General features: G+C 47.4%; 2 protein-coding genes across 3 annotated transcripts in view; both read right to left on the bottom strand.

The window, feature by feature from the left end:
* The window catches only part of LOC123863026 (putative serine protease 45), a 49651-nt gene extending 36557 nt beyond the window's left edge, over window positions 1-13094 (bottom strand). Inside the window, exon 1 of one of the 2 annotated variants that reach the window (XM_064596957.1) lies at window positions 12995-13094. The gene's annotated coding sequence lies outside the window, so the exon portion shown is untranslated. Of the gene's footprint in view, window positions 1-5598; window positions 6206-12994 lie in introns of those variants that run through there. The other variant, XM_064596954.1, reaches the window with a different exon arrangement.
* Window positions 2883-7042, bottom strand: LOC135364596 (serine protease 42-like). Its single transcript, XM_064593337.1, has 6 exons — window positions 6805-7042; window positions 6216-6372; window positions 5681-5861; window positions 3824-3921; window positions 3237-3249; window positions 2883-3119 (listed from the first exon to the last, which is right to left on the bottom strand). The coding sequence occupies exons 1-6, from the start codon at window positions 7040-7042 to the stop codon at window positions 2883-2885; spliced, it is 924 nt and encodes a 307-aa protein (XP_064449407.1).
* Window positions 13095-14655: the final 1561 nt, after the last annotated feature.

Here is a 14655-nt window from a genome sequence, read left to right as displayed (position 1 = left end):
CGGGAAGCCTGCTTCTCCCTCTCCCACTACCCCCACTTGTGTTCCCTCTCTCGCTGTGTCTCTCTCTGTCAAATAAATAAATAAAATCTTAAAAAAAAAAAACAAACAAATAATTTGGAAAACTCTTTGGAAATTTCTAATAACATTAACCATATATCAATTTCATGAGCCAGCAGTTCTGCTCCTAGGTTTATTCCCCAAAGAAGTGAAAGCATATAGATACAAAAAAGTCTTGTACTAGAATGCTTATTAGCAGCTTCGTTCATAATAGCCCCAAACTGCAAACAACCCAAATGTCCATCAACAGGAGAATAAACCAACTGTGGAATATTCATGTAAGAATATTACTATTCACTAATAAAAAGGAATGAACTAGGGGTGCCTGGGTGGCTCAGTCAGTTAAGCGTCTGCCTTTGACTCAGGTCATGATCTCAGGGTTGGAAGATCGAGTCCCACATCAGGCTCCCTGCTAGGTGTGGAGCCTGCTGAAGATTCTCTCTCTCCCTCTCACTCTGCCCCTCCCACCTCCCTCTCTTAAAAAAAATATGAGGTTCAATAACATGCAAATAATCTGATAATAATCAGAATAGTGGTTACTTCTGGGAGGGGATGATTAGAAAGGGACATAAGAGAATATCCTGGTAATCCAGGATATGCAAATATTTTCGATCATGATTTGGAGATGGCAACATGGGGTATACCTCTGTTAAAACTCATAAAATTGTATATTGCCATGTGTACATTTTACTATATATAAATTACACCCCAATAAAGAAAATAATACAGAAATGCATTAAGAAAGAACAGTCATTCATCAACATAAGCTTTTAACCTCATCAATTTTTAAAAATGAATAGAAAAGGAAGCAATGGTGTATAGTGAAGTGGGAATTAAAAAGAATTTAGTTTAGGGGCACCTGGGTAGCTCAGTTGGTTAAGTGTCCGACTCTCAATTTCAGCTCAGGTTATGATCTCAGGGTCCTGAGATGGAACCCAGCATTGGGCTCCGCACTCAGCAGGGAATCTGCTTAATATTCTATCTCTCCCTCTCCCTCTGCCCCTCGCCCCTCCCTAAAAAAAATAAAAATTAGTCTAAATAAAGTTTAAAAACTTATATTCATATAACAATCCAGAAATAAAGCTCCCCATGATACCCACTGAATTGGTTAGAATGAGGTTTTTCTATAAGTAACTGAGACAGAAGATGACAATGGCTTAATTAAAAAGAGTTTCTTCCTCTGTTGCATGAAGAGCTATGATTGCGGCCCTACAAATTCCAAGGAGCCAAGTTCCTTCTAAATTCCTGCTCCATACCTTTAGCATGTTCCTTGTGTCCCAAGATCAGTGCTCAAGCTCCGGTCACCATGTACACATTCCAGCCAGGCAAGAAGAAAGAGATCTGAAGAAGAGCTTGTCCTCCATTAAGGATATTTCCCCAAATTCACACCCAACATTTCAGTTTATATTTTATTGGCCAGAATTAGTGCCACACTTAGATGTATGGGACTTGGAAATACAGTCTTTATTCTGACTGGGTATATATCCAGAAGGAAGGGGATGAATGGTGTCAGAGGTGACAGTTATGGATCCTGACCCCAGTCCACTTCTTTATTCACCTAAATATTCCCAGGCTCTTTCTTCTCACATGCAAAAGGCACTAATCCCCTGCTAAAAGAAAGTAACCTCAAAGTTTCAAGAACAGGGAAGGAAATCGGGAGCAGTGGGGTAAATGCTCCGCATCGTGACAGACAGCTACTCTGGGACCACAAGAGAATGAGGGAAATAGTCAGCACAGACACGGTGAGCGCTCAGCCTGTCCTCTCCCCGAGCCTCAGCCCCGTGTTCTTCAGAGCCAGGCCAAGGCAATCTGGTGCTCAAAGCAGAAAGTAAGGGCTGCAGTTCGCGGGCACTGCCCTGAACTCTCTCTTGCGTCCACTCTCTCTCACGTCCTCATCCCCAGATGCAATGGCCAGCAAACTCAGCTACGAAGCTCCCTGCGGAGATGCTGGTGGCCGTGAGGGGCACAGCAGCGGGACCCAAGTGCTAAGACCATCTGTTGGACTCGTATCAGAGTAGATGAGGGCCTCCCCTCTCACTCTAGAGTTTAAAAAGCATCATGAACACATTCCTAAGTTAAATGTGAGATAACTTCTCCTCAGTGCCCCCACACCCCAGACCAGGAGAGAGACAGAACGCACAAGTGACAATCCAAACATTTATTCAGTTGACACCTGAGATCTCCGCACTCCTTAATGCCTCTGCACACCTCGGGTGAGCCTGGATGGGGCCACTAGGGACTGAGGAAGGGGGCCTGTGTGCCACAGGCTGGCCACGCACAGCTGGATCCGCGCCGGGGGCAGGGGAAATGTCTCCCAGCCCCAGACAGCCCGGTCAGATGTGGAAAGCCCAGGCCTCACGCCTCAGCAGGGACATGGTGACGCCTCCTCCCTCTCTCTGCACAATCTGCAAGCTGCCCGCTTCAACACAGTCTCAGGTGACAGCCTGAGACCACAGCCAGGTCCAAGGCTGCCTCACTGCTCATGAGGTGTCTTCTCTGGTACAGGCTCTCCAAGATGGCAAGGAAGCACCGGGCTCCACCTGGCAGGCCGGCTGGCTCTCAGGCTGGGATGCTTGGCCCCCCTCCTCCGGGGCAGGCAGGCCACAGCCAAGGTCGTGGGTGTGGCCGACGCAGGTGACCGGGACAGCAGCAGGCTGGGACACTTTCGGGGCTCCAGCCTTGCTGCCACTTTCTACTGTGGGGCTCTCTACAGGCTCAGTGGACGCCAAGCAGGATTGGAGGAAAGGGCATCTAAGTAGGAGGGGGAGGTCGGAGGAGAGGCCCAGTGCGAGACCCAGAAACAGGAGGGGGAAGGGCCGGGGTGATCACGGGGCCACCAGGATGCCCAGGGGCAGCAGCAGGCACAGAAGTGGGATGAGGAACACCACTGGACACAAAGAGGCAGCCTGGTTAATCACGTCAAGTATCCACTCAGCATAGCAAGCGATATCTGTATAAACTCCAGGCACATCTCCACGACCACAGCCAATGCCCCAGCTCACGATTCCCACCTGGACCCATGTGTCCTTAAATTTACAGACCAGTGGGCCCCCAGAGTCTCCCTGGAGAAAGAGAAAGAAACAAACGCAGAAATGGAAGGCCATCCATGTCAGAGCAGGCTGACTGCAGCATAAGGCACTGGGCAGTCAGGCACATGGGGACCTTCCCTGGGGACCTACCGGGGCCACTTTTCTGTGAATACGAGAACTGAGAATTGAAAAGTTAATGGGAAGGGACAGCTGGCTGGATCAACTGTGATCTCGGGTTGTAAGTTTACGCCCCACACTGGGTATAGAGAATACTTAAAATTAAAATCTTAAAAAAAAAAGAAAGAAAAGTTAATGGGAAAACTTTAATATCCTTGGGAGGATATTATGACTGGTCATTTCCCAAACCATAGTGGCTGTTAAACACTTTGAATATCACCTCTGCGTGAGAGTCCCCTAAATCCATACATCTAGTTTAAAGTTTTTCTAGAACTCCTAACCCATATAGCCAGCTCCCTCCATATTTGATGCTCCACTCCCCGACATCCCATATACACCCCATCTCCCAGACCTGCTCTGATGCCCCCGCCCCCACCAGCCAGCTCAGACAGAAACAGAGAGCCCTCCTAACCTCTCCCTCGCCCCCACCCTCCCAGCAGGCAGTCACCTAGAACTCATGACTCAACCTCAGACACACCTCCTTCACCCCCTCACCGCCCCGGCTCCTGCTCGGGACCCCGCATCATCGCCTAGATGATGGAGACAAACACCTAGCCTACAGTCCTGCCCGGATGGCGTCGAAAAACTTGGCCCAGCGCTCCAGGCCACACGGATTCCGACTGCAGCCCTCTTCTCTGGCCACCTCATTGCTCCAGACCTGGAAGGCAGGCCCTACACGTGACAAGCTCCCTAGGACCTCGGAGCCGCTGCCCGTGCTGCTCCCTCTCCCTACAGCGCTGTTCTCCTCTTTCCAAGAAATCCAAATACTCATCCTCTGAGACCCAGCTCCAACGCCCCCTCCTCCAGAAGGCACTCGGAGCGGGAGGAAGACGGCGGGCCCAGGAGGCCTGCAGGCACGCACAGGGGTCCCTGAGCTAGCACCCTTGGACCTCCCCTCGTCTGTGTGACAGCTATGATGTCTATGTGGCAGGCTTATGACGGGGGTTAACAGAGCTCATGGGGTAAATGCTCCCACTGGCTCACACAGGAAGTGCCACAGAGGGGGAACTCAATTCAAGGAACGTAGAGTGTTAGGACTACCCGCGCCCGACTTCCCCACACCTTGGCAGGGCCCCCAGGCAGCAAGGAGCAAGCCAGGCCAGCTCCGGGGAGCCACAGGGGGTTCTCCCCATGAATCTCCTTCACTCAGGAGGGAAAGGAAGATGTGGCAGACCACGCAGGCCCTGGCACTTGGGAATGAAGAAGCCTGGGAGGGACATCCTCAATGTGGAGGTGGAAAAGGGTCCATGAAGTTACCTGACAAGAATCCTTCCCAGCTTCTTTATAGCCACAGAGCATCCCTTCCAGTACTACACTCTTCTTTGTTTTTATAGCTTTCTGAATCATCATATTACACATTTCATGGTGCATGATGTCTTGGTCGACCTCATGGAGAACAGCTGTAATGGGGTCGCTGCCTACACGGGAAGAAACTCAGCAGTGGGTGGTTGTGCCCAGGTGGACAGTAAGCCCCTCAGCACCTAGAATCCCCTTTGAAAAAAGCAGGGCAGTGGGTATTGTCCCCATTTGACACTGGAGGAAACGGAGGCCCAAAGTAGACAGGGGGAGAAAAGGAGGTAAGAACCAATAAGATCAAGATAGCATAAAGAAGAGCCAATCTGGACGGGAAGAGGGCAAGGCCTCACCAGCCTGAGAAATGATAATCAAGCATCTGTTACTCTGAGTATCAACAGTAATAGTGACAGGTATCCTGTGCATCAGTAAAGTGTCTTTACTTTTGAGCAGGATCACGGACTCTCGAAGTGGTAGTGCCCCAGGGTTACCAACCCAGCCTCTTCCCAGAGATAGGAGGCCCTCCAGCCTCAGCAACAGAGACCTGGCTCTGCCTATACCTAAAAGCACAGGAAGCTCCCTGACAAGCAAGGCCCGTACTTTCGGAGACGGACAGCTCTGACGGGCAGACAACTCATCACCTGCTGAGCAGAAATCCACCCTGGAGAGAACTCCAAAGCCTTTGGCTCCGTCCCCAGGGAACCTAAAAATACCCCCACACCAGACAGGCATGGTCCCTCACAAATTTACAGAAAGAGACTTCACCCAGGTGTCTCTTCTCCTGAAGCAGTTCCAGTCCCCAGGACCCGTGCCTTTCCTTAAACAGCTACCATGAAATATTTGTGCTGCAACAAAAGACCTCTACGAATTTCTAGGCTCAAGCCAATCAGGAGCCATTACTCTGGCTGCTGCTAAACTGCACCCCCTCCTTCCCCCTCTGCCAGGCAGTCCGCCTCCCTGTCCCTCTCTATAGCCTTTTCGCCTACTTCAGGGTTGGGCTGCCTCCCTCTTCCTGGGTATGCTACCCGACTCACAGTCTCACCATATTCTTCTTTTCTGCCCCATCCGGTCACCCAGCATGTGGTCCCAGCCTCCACCCGGAAAGTCTTCTGAGGGATGCATACAGGCTGGATGGTCACGGTGAAGTTTACAGGGTAGAGGAGCTGGAGAAGGGCAAGGTCCTTTTGAACGGTTCCAACTACTGAGAGCTGAGGGTGGATGATGATGTTTCGGACGGGGATCACAACACTGGTGATTTCTTTATAGACACTCCGATCTCCCATCTTGACACTGTAGTGGAATCGGCTGTGGGAGAGAGGACATGCCCCTCATAGAGACCTCTTCCACACATTGCAGATGCTTCCCAGCCTGGCCCCAACGTCCCTCACCACTCTTTCTACCGCCCTATCACCAAGCAGCCCTCCTTAACGCCTCTCGACATTGGTATGCTCATCCAGACGATCCGTTTTGTTCACCAAATTAGTATTCCTAGTAATGAGATGGCCAGTGCCCAACCTGGCCCGTTTCTCGACGGTGCGCACCTCGCCTGTGTTGGGCTGGGTTTGGGTTTTGTCAAGCTGCGAGGGCAACAGAACCTAATGGGTATTTGAGGAGAGCAGGGCCGGCTTCAGAACTCTGTCTCTACTTGTCACTCCTCACCTTAAAATACAGTGGCCTGCAGTCAGCACCCACTGCTGCGTGATGAGGGAGCCTCCGCACACGTGTTTCTCACTGATCCTCACGCTCACCTGCCAAGGCCACTTCCCCTCTTCGGCCTCCTTTCCTCCCAAGATTTTCGCGACTACTTGGCCACACCCTGGGGTGAGAACAGCGTGGGAGGAAGAACCTCAAAGAAACAAGAGTCCGGGCTTCCCAGGGGAGCACCAGGTGCCCCTCGGACGGGGGTCGGGGGGGAAAGGCCTCGGCCTCTAAGACTCCAGGGCAGTGCTGCCGAGTCCCCAGGCCCTGTACCCGCAGACCTCCAAGGCCACATGGCGTCCCGCTCAGACTCCACAAGTGGGGCTGCATTCCTCAGACCCTCGGGGCGGGGGAGGGGGAGACCCCTGACTCCCCCAGACTCCCCGGGAGCACGGGCTCCCACTCGCGGGCCTCAGCCCCCTGCGAGGCTCCCAACACCAGGCGTCACCTGGGATCAGTTCCACCAACTGGGAGAGTACGGCAGCCTCTTGGGGCCCGGGGGTCGCAGACGGTCCCTCAACCCTCCCCAGGCTCGCGCCGGGGCCCTCACGGCCGCCCCCCGACGACGACGACGGGGAGGATGGGGGCCTCGCGGACCCGCCCTGCGCCGCATGCAGCGGGGGCTGGAGGAGCAGGAGCCAGAGCAGGAGGCCCAGGGAGCCGCGGGGTGCGGACGCCATGGGCCCGCCCGCGCCGCGCCTCTCACGGTGGCAGGTGGACCGGTCCGCGCAGGGGCGCGCGTGGCGGAAACGGTGGCTCCTAGCGCGGCGGGCCTGAGCGCGGAACATCGCGCCCTCAGGTTCCCCCGGGGCCTCTCTCCGCTCTGAGTCCCGCCGAACCCCGCCCAGGCCGCAGGGGCCAGCGTGCTTCCGAGGGAACTGCCCTTGACAGGGACCCCCCGGTTCCGGGGACACCGCCTGATGCCCCTGCCCCTTCTGGTGCGGTCCCTGGGCTGGAGCTGTTGAGGACAGGCGGCCGGGGCATTACCCGAGGAGCCTTAGTTCTCCATAATGGTTCCTCAGCTCAGGACTTCATCCACCAGACCCGGATTATGGGGTGGAGGACCATACAGATTAAGCAGTTTAGACAAAGGAGTAGGCTGCGGTTCTATTTCAGTGATCGTGGCGCCTTAAAAAATTAGGTATCACCAAAGATGCCCGCAAGTCAGTCCATTCTTCTTAGCGCTTGGGCCCTGGCATCCGTCCTGGTGGCCGTGTCCTTTGTCTTTGTGGCCTAAAGGCTTCTGCTAGGCCTCTGCCTCTCTGGGCTTCAGCCTCCCCGTTGAAGTCAGGGAGAAAACAACAATCACAGTTTCTGAATTGCAGTACTTCCCACTTTTCCCTGGCCAAAACGGGACAGCCAGTCACAGTGTTTTTCAGGAATGGGGATGCTCCCCCTCGCAATTTATGTCTCAACATCCTGGTGAAGGGGTTATTCTCTCAGGCCTTCTTGGAGGTTGGAGAAGGGAGGGAGTAGATCATACATCATGAATCCCTTCCAATATTCTCCACTCTCTCTTTGCATTCCGTTCTCTATATTAAACCAAGGAATTTCCGGCATATCAACTTCCTTTAGTGAGGTCCACCATTGAGTTCAGGCTTAAAACAACCAGCATGAAGAGGCTGCAGCATGTAGAATCGTGCCCACCTGTCTGAACCAGGAAACTGAATTCAGAATTTCTGGTAAGTGTACTCCTGATAAATGTGGGTTCAGGCCTCCCCAGTCAAGCAAGAGTCCTTAGAATCCAATCCTATCTTACACCTCTGGCTTGTTCCAATGTAGACGAGAAAACTCTTGCAGTTCTTTTTGTAAGGAAGGCTTCTCCTCCTGGTTATACTTTGTACCTATCCAAGAGCATGATGGGATCTTACTCCAGTTACTAGGTCTAGAGGCAGTGAAGACCTGGCAGGGGTGATACAGGTAAAGAATTGGCATGCACTTTTAATGTCCTCAGATGAAGTCAGCACAGTGTCTCTAAGGTAAAGCAGACCAGCTTTATCAAATGGGAGGAGGCACTATTTCTATTGGCAAGATAGGTTCAATCTGGCTGAGGATGAGGGTGTCCTAAATCTATCCAAATGTACCCCCCTTTGAATTTTCAGGGTCTCTTTCCCGGCCAATTCCTTAACTTTTCTTTAAAAGTTCTGATAAAGCTGTTACTTCAATTTATGTTGAAACTCAGCAACCCAAAAGATCGGATACTACATCTTATTTTCATTTCAAATGCATCAAACCCTGCAGTTCTACAGTATATGAATTTATTTTAGGGAAATCAGAGAAGGCTTTAATCCAAGAAGTTAAATCTCCAGATTGCCATTTTCTTTCTTTAAAATCATCAGTGCAGTAAGAAATAACCAGCCCTTTTCACAATCTTTGTATTCTTCATTTCCACAATAACATCTATGGTGGCAGCCTTTTGTGTTATCTTTTAATGAACTGTCAAATGCGAAGCATGGGCTAGTGTAAGACTTTAGAACTTCTAGGAGCCTGCAGACACAAGGTGAGCTTGCACCCACTCATAGGGCCTTCCCTACAAACTCCCATCAGGTGTTCATGAGAAAGATTTGCAGCAGGGCAAGAGACCAGAGAAAGCCTTGCTTACAGTACAAGCATTAGGGAGGGGAGCCGGAGCTGCTGTGGGAAAGGCATGATGTGTGACCTGAATCCTTCAACTCTGTCCCCCATCCCACCAGGCAGCCAATAGAAGACCCAGGCCAGCAGCAGCCACTGCCACCACCACCACTGTCACCTTATGTGACTGGGTGAAGGGCACAAACCTGTCATTTTCAGGGCACAAGTTAAAGCCTACTATAGCTGGGTAAAGAGAACATAAAATAACGTCTACCCCTAAAGGAGGAGCCAGATCTTTGGAGATTTCCTATGCTGGGGGAGAATCAAGATCACTGAGAAGACCTCATCTCTGAGAGCCAAGAATATAGGACCCGCCTAACAGTGAGGCTGAGCCAGAAAAACAAAGAATGCCCCCACCTCCTCCCTCCACTACCAGGCTAGCAAGTGTCCAGGAACAAGTAACAGCAGTGTACTGCTGGGGGGAGGAGTAAAAGCATGGAAAGGCATCCTCTTTGACACATAAGCACAGAGAAGACTGACAGCTGAGTGTAGAACAGACACAGAAAGAAATCCAACAAGTCAGCCACCACTCAAAGCAAAAAAATAATGGAAGAATTCAAAGCCTGGTACATAAGGAGGGTAACCACACAACAAAAAAATTTGGCATGATTATCTCAATACTCTCTACTAAAGGGAAGACTTGCCCATTTCTGAACATATTGTTTGTTTTAAAGATTTTATTTATTTATTTGAGAGAGAGAGAGAGTACAAGCTGGCGGAGGAGGCGGGGGGGGGGGGGGAGGCAAAGAGAGAATCCTAAGCAGACTCTGCACTGAGCGTGGAGCCCGACGCAAGGCTCAATCCCAAGACCCTAAGATCATGACCTGAGCTGAAATCAAGAATTGGACGCCTCACTGACTGAACCACCCAGGCGCCTCACGAACATATTGTTTACGGAAGTCTCTATTCACCTATACAGAATGACTAGCTTTCAAACAAAAATGATGAGATACACAATGAAAAGGAAATTAACAACACACTGTCAAGAGACAAACCAATCAACAGAACCAGATTCAGATAGGACATGGGGTTTAGAACTATTACACAGGGAATTTTAAATACTAGGATGAACATGCTTTAGCTGCCATCTTGCCCGCCCCCCCACCCGCATGTGTACACCTAATCTCAATCTCAGCTGGTATGTCCGAAATGCCCTGAGTGCCTATCCTGCCCCCCATTTCCACTCCAACAAGATGAAAGAAACTATCATGAACCAGGAGAAACTCACCAAGCTGCAAGCACAAGTGTGCATTGGTGGGAAAGGAACTGCTCACCAAAAGAAAGTGGTTCATAGAACAGCTCCAGCAGATGATAAAAAACTTCAGTTCTCCTTAAAGAAGTTAGGGGTAAACAATATCTCTGGTATTGAAGAAGTGGATATGTTGCAAACCAAGGAACAGTGATCTATTTTAACAACCCTAAAGCATAGACATCCCTGGCAGCAAATATTTTCACCAGTTCATGACATGCTGAGACAAAGCAGCTGACACAAATGCTACCCAGGATCTTAAACCAACTTGATGCAGACAGTGTGACTCATTTAAGGAGACTGGCTGAAGCTCTGCCCACACAATCTGTGGATGGAAAAGCACCACGTGCTACTGGGGAAGATGATGATGATGAAGTTCCAGATCTTGTGGAGACTTTTGGTGAAGCTTCCAAGAATGAAGCAAACTGAATTGAGTCAACTTCTAAAGAAGAAAAACCTTGAAGAAGTTACTGGGAGCTGCTATTTTGTAATTATGACTGCTTTTTAAAATTTTGATCATGGACCTGATAAAAATCTAGGTCTCTAATATTTTTAAGCCCAAGCCTGTTGGACATTGCAGGTCTTTTCAGTTTTTGCTTATACACAATTCATTCTCTGCAGCTAATTAAGCTGAAGAGGCCTGGGAATAAAGTTTGAAACAAGGTTAATAAAGTTCTTTACCGGGGCGCCTGGATGGCTCAGTCATTAAGCGCCTGCCTTCGGCTCAGGTCATGATCCCAGGGTCCTGGGATCGAGCCCCGCATCGGGCTCCCCGCTCAGCGGGAAGCCTGCTTCTCCCTCTCCTACTCCCCCTGCTTGTGTTCCCTCTCTCGCTGTGTCTCTCTCTGTCAAATAAATAAAATCTTTAATAAAGTTCTTTACCTAGTATATGTACATACATACATACATACATGCTACAATGAACATATTTGAAGGCTCTAGTTCAGAGGTCAATAAATGTTTTCTAAAAAGGGTCAAATAGCAAATATTTTAGGATTTTAAGGTACAAGTGAGGATATTATGTAGGCTTCTATAAAAAAAAAGGAAAAATTTCCACGAAAATATAGTAGTGATAGTAATTGGATATAACATTTTGTAATACAAATCTAATGAGAAGAATTTTGGGAGAATAACTTAATTGGTTCAAAATTAGTGTTCTCCATCATCAAAATCAATTGCAAACTTTCTGTAATGGTGATCTACAATGGTATTTTATGAATTTAATATTTTAAAATGTCTTTTCGGGGCGCCTATGTGGCTCAGTCATTAAGCGTCTGCCTTCAGCTCAGGTCATGATCCCAGAGTCCTGGGATCGAGCCCCGCATCAGGCTCCCTGCTCTGCGGGAAGCCTGCTTTCCTGCTCTCACTCCCCCTGCTTGTGTTCCCTCTCTCACTGTGTCTCTCTCTGTCAAATAAATAAATAAAATCTTTAAAATAAAAATAAAAAAATAAAATGTCTTTTCATGTAGATAAGTGCTGCCCAATGCTGATATTAATCTGTGAATATATAGCTTTGAGCATATTCTTCACTTGGAAGACATTTATTGAGCTATATAAGGTTTTTCTCTTGATATTTGCCTTTGTCATGTCATTACATTGCAAATTAATCATTTCACTGAAGTTTAGGTGGAAGCTGTTCAATTACACTTAACTGGATTTTGAAATATGTAAATTTCCTTTGCAGTGCTTACACAGAGGTCCAAAAACTACTTTTGGAATTGTATCAGAAAGCTCAGAAAATACATTCACTGCAAATTTGTGTGGGAATGCAAATCTTGCTTGTTTTAACTTTTGACAGCACGAGAACTGTATAAAGCAGCTTGACATAACTTCTGATTCAAAAAACATTAGCTATCACCAAAATGACTTTACCATAGGATAGATAGCAATAGAAAACTAACAGGATGAGAAAGAAGAATAGAGAGGATACCATTATAAGGTCCTTGCACTATTTAAAAAGCAGATACTATTGTTTGAAAGAGGGCAATTAGTTAAACATATACACTGTAAACTCCAGGGAAACCAGGGGAAAAAAAAGTTAAATAACTATCAATTGGACAATAGCAAAGATAAAATAGAATCATAAAAAATACTCCATTAATTTAAAAGAAAGCAGGAATAGAGAAAAAGAGATGGTACAAATAGAAAACAATTGGCATGATGGTAGATTTTAATCCAACAATATCAATACTTGCATTAAAGGTAAGTGTTCTATTAAATGAATTAATGCTTCTATGACATGAATTAAAACAGATTATCAGGCTGGATTTTTTTTAAAGCACAACTCAACTATATACCCACCTTAAATATAAAAACATAGAGAGGCTATAGGGAGAGCGATAGAGTATGATATACAGTGCAAACACTAATTAAAAGAAGAAGTAGTTATATTACCATCAGACAAAGCCAACCTCAGAACAAAGGATATTACCAGGGATAAACAGAGACATTAATTACAGAATGATAAACAAAATTCTAAATGTGTATGCAGCTAAATACACCTAACAACAGATCTTCAAAATTTACAGAGCAGGAAGAAAAAGACAATCTAGCCAAAATTAGAATTTGGAATTTCAATATGTCTGTCTTAATAATTGATAAAACAAGTACACAGAGAACTAGTAAGAATATGTAAGATCTGCAAAACACTATCCATTAATTAGATCTAATGGACATTTATAGGATACTCTATCCTAGCAACAGCAGAATACACTTTTTCTTCCCAGTGTACATGGAACATACACCAAGATAGAGCATATTATGAGCCCTTAAACAAATGGTAATAAATTTAAAGAACTGAAACTATACAAAATACATCCTCAGATCATAACAGAAATTAGAAAAATATCTCGAGGAGTACCTGGGTGGCTCAGTTGGTTAAGTGTCTGACTCTTGATCTCAGCTCAGGTCTTGATCTCAGGGCTGTGAGTTCAAGCCCTGCATTGGAGCCCAGCATGGAGCCTACTTAAAAAAAGAAAAGAAAAGAGAAAAAAAGAAAAATATCTTGAAAATTGCCAAATTTCTCAAAAAAAATTTAAAACTTTGATTTTGGGGACATCTGGGTGGCTCAGTCGGTTAAACATCTGCCTTCGGCTCAGGTCATGATCCCTGGGTCCTGGGATAGATATGTAAGGAGAGGGAGAAGAGTCTGCTTCTCCCTCTCCCTCTGCCCTTCCCCCCTGCTTGTGCACTCGCTCTCTCTCATTCTCTCTCAAATAAATAAATAAAATCCTAAAAAAAAAAAAACCTTTGATCTTGGACTTCCAGAATGTCTTCATGAGAAACTTGGTTGATTCCCTCCCTAAAGAAAAAGCTATTTAACTGGTGAAAATTATTTTTTAAAAAAAAGAAAAACTATTTCAGGTCTCTGGAAATTGTCCTGTAGGCATACAAAACATTGAGAAATATTTATACGAGAAAATCTACAAAACTTGGTAAGAACAGCAAGAGTCTATGGCATTTGAGCCATGACCACCTCCCATCCCCCCTCCTTAGCTCCATATTATGGAACTCTACTCTGGACAAGTGGCCATGATGATGGGATCTCCTTCTCCCCCAACTAAGATTTCACTTCAGAAGAAGCAACTAGCTTCTAATGGTGTCTCTCATTCCGTTAAGTCCATCTGCAGAAGCCCTGTTCCAACAGACATGCCCAAGAGGACTGGAGCTCCCTTCCCTCACTTTGTTCCTGCTCATAGGGCAGAAGTTCTACCCCAGGCACAGCAGGCTGAGAATCCTGGGGCTCCAATTGCCCCATCCCAGCTCACTGTTAGACCAGAGGTTCCACCTTGGGAAGGGCAAGTGAGAAGATCGATGGGATTGCATCCCTCTCCCTGGTGCCCACTCAGAGAAGAGCAGTTTCACTCCAGGAGAAGCAGGCTGCCATTCCCATCCTCAGCTCTGGTACAGCAGCACAAACATTCTGCCCAGGAGGAGAGGCAGGCTGAAAGGAGAAGTGTGCCCTGCAGCTCTGCCTGAAATAACTGAATTTATTTGGAACAGACGGTAGAGAAATTCATGCCTAACGGAGTTGTTTAAAACCGGAGATCATCTTGATGAGCAATTAAGAGAGAGGGTTGATAGCTCCATAATACTGGCAGCTAAAAGTGAAACAGAAGACTAGCTCGAAGTTTAACACAGAAAACGAGTGAAAGAGAGAGAGTCAAAAACACTGTACATATACCTTTGTGCACAAGACTGCATTCTCAGGAGTGAATGGATAAGGAACTTCCAAGCTACTAGTCCCTGGCTGAACATGTAGGGGAAAAGTAAATTCCCTAAGTTGTGAAAGCCATCTCCAAGAGACACACACATATCCAGTGGTAAATAGTGAAAATAAAACTGACCAAAGGAGCTTACTCACAACCATTTACCACTGACTGGCTTATGCTGATCCAGGGAAATAAGGGGAGGGGGAATCTGAGCAGGAATATCAGAGGCTGCAAAATGAAAAGGAAGTAGACTTTACAGAATTATCATACCCAAGTCACTAAACAAATAAATGACCAAATAAACACCACC

Source organism: Mirounga angustirostris, unplaced genomic scaffold (assembly GCF_029215605.1).
Source record: "Mirounga angustirostris isolate CCGP_5_RB_7025 unplaced genomic scaffold, mMirAng1.0.hap1 SCAF_1, whole genome shotgun sequence".
NCBI classification, from domain to species: Eukaryota; Metazoa; Chordata; class Mammalia; order Carnivora; family Phocidae; genus Mirounga; species Mirounga angustirostris.
The sequence above is the reverse complement of the archived record's forward strand: the minus strand, read 5'-3'. Positions and strand labels throughout refer to the sequence as shown.

What these genes read in the sequence shown, in the direction of transcription:
- LOC135364596 (XM_064593337.1), bottom strand. Translation starts at nt 7,042, where the DNA reads ATGTTCCGCGCTCAGGCCCGCCGCGCTAGGAGCCACCGTTTCCGCCAC. An exon ending in GTCGTCGTCGGGGGGCGGCC is followed by an intron (nt 6,373 to 6,804) that starts GTGAGGGCCCCG and finishes TTCTCACCCCAG; the next exon opens with GGTGTGGCCAAGTAGTCGCG. An exon ending in GCAGGCCACTGTATTTTAAG is followed by an intron (nt 5,862 to 6,215) that starts GTGAGGAGTGAC and finishes TCTCTCCCACAG; the next exon opens with CCGATTCCACTACAGTGTCA.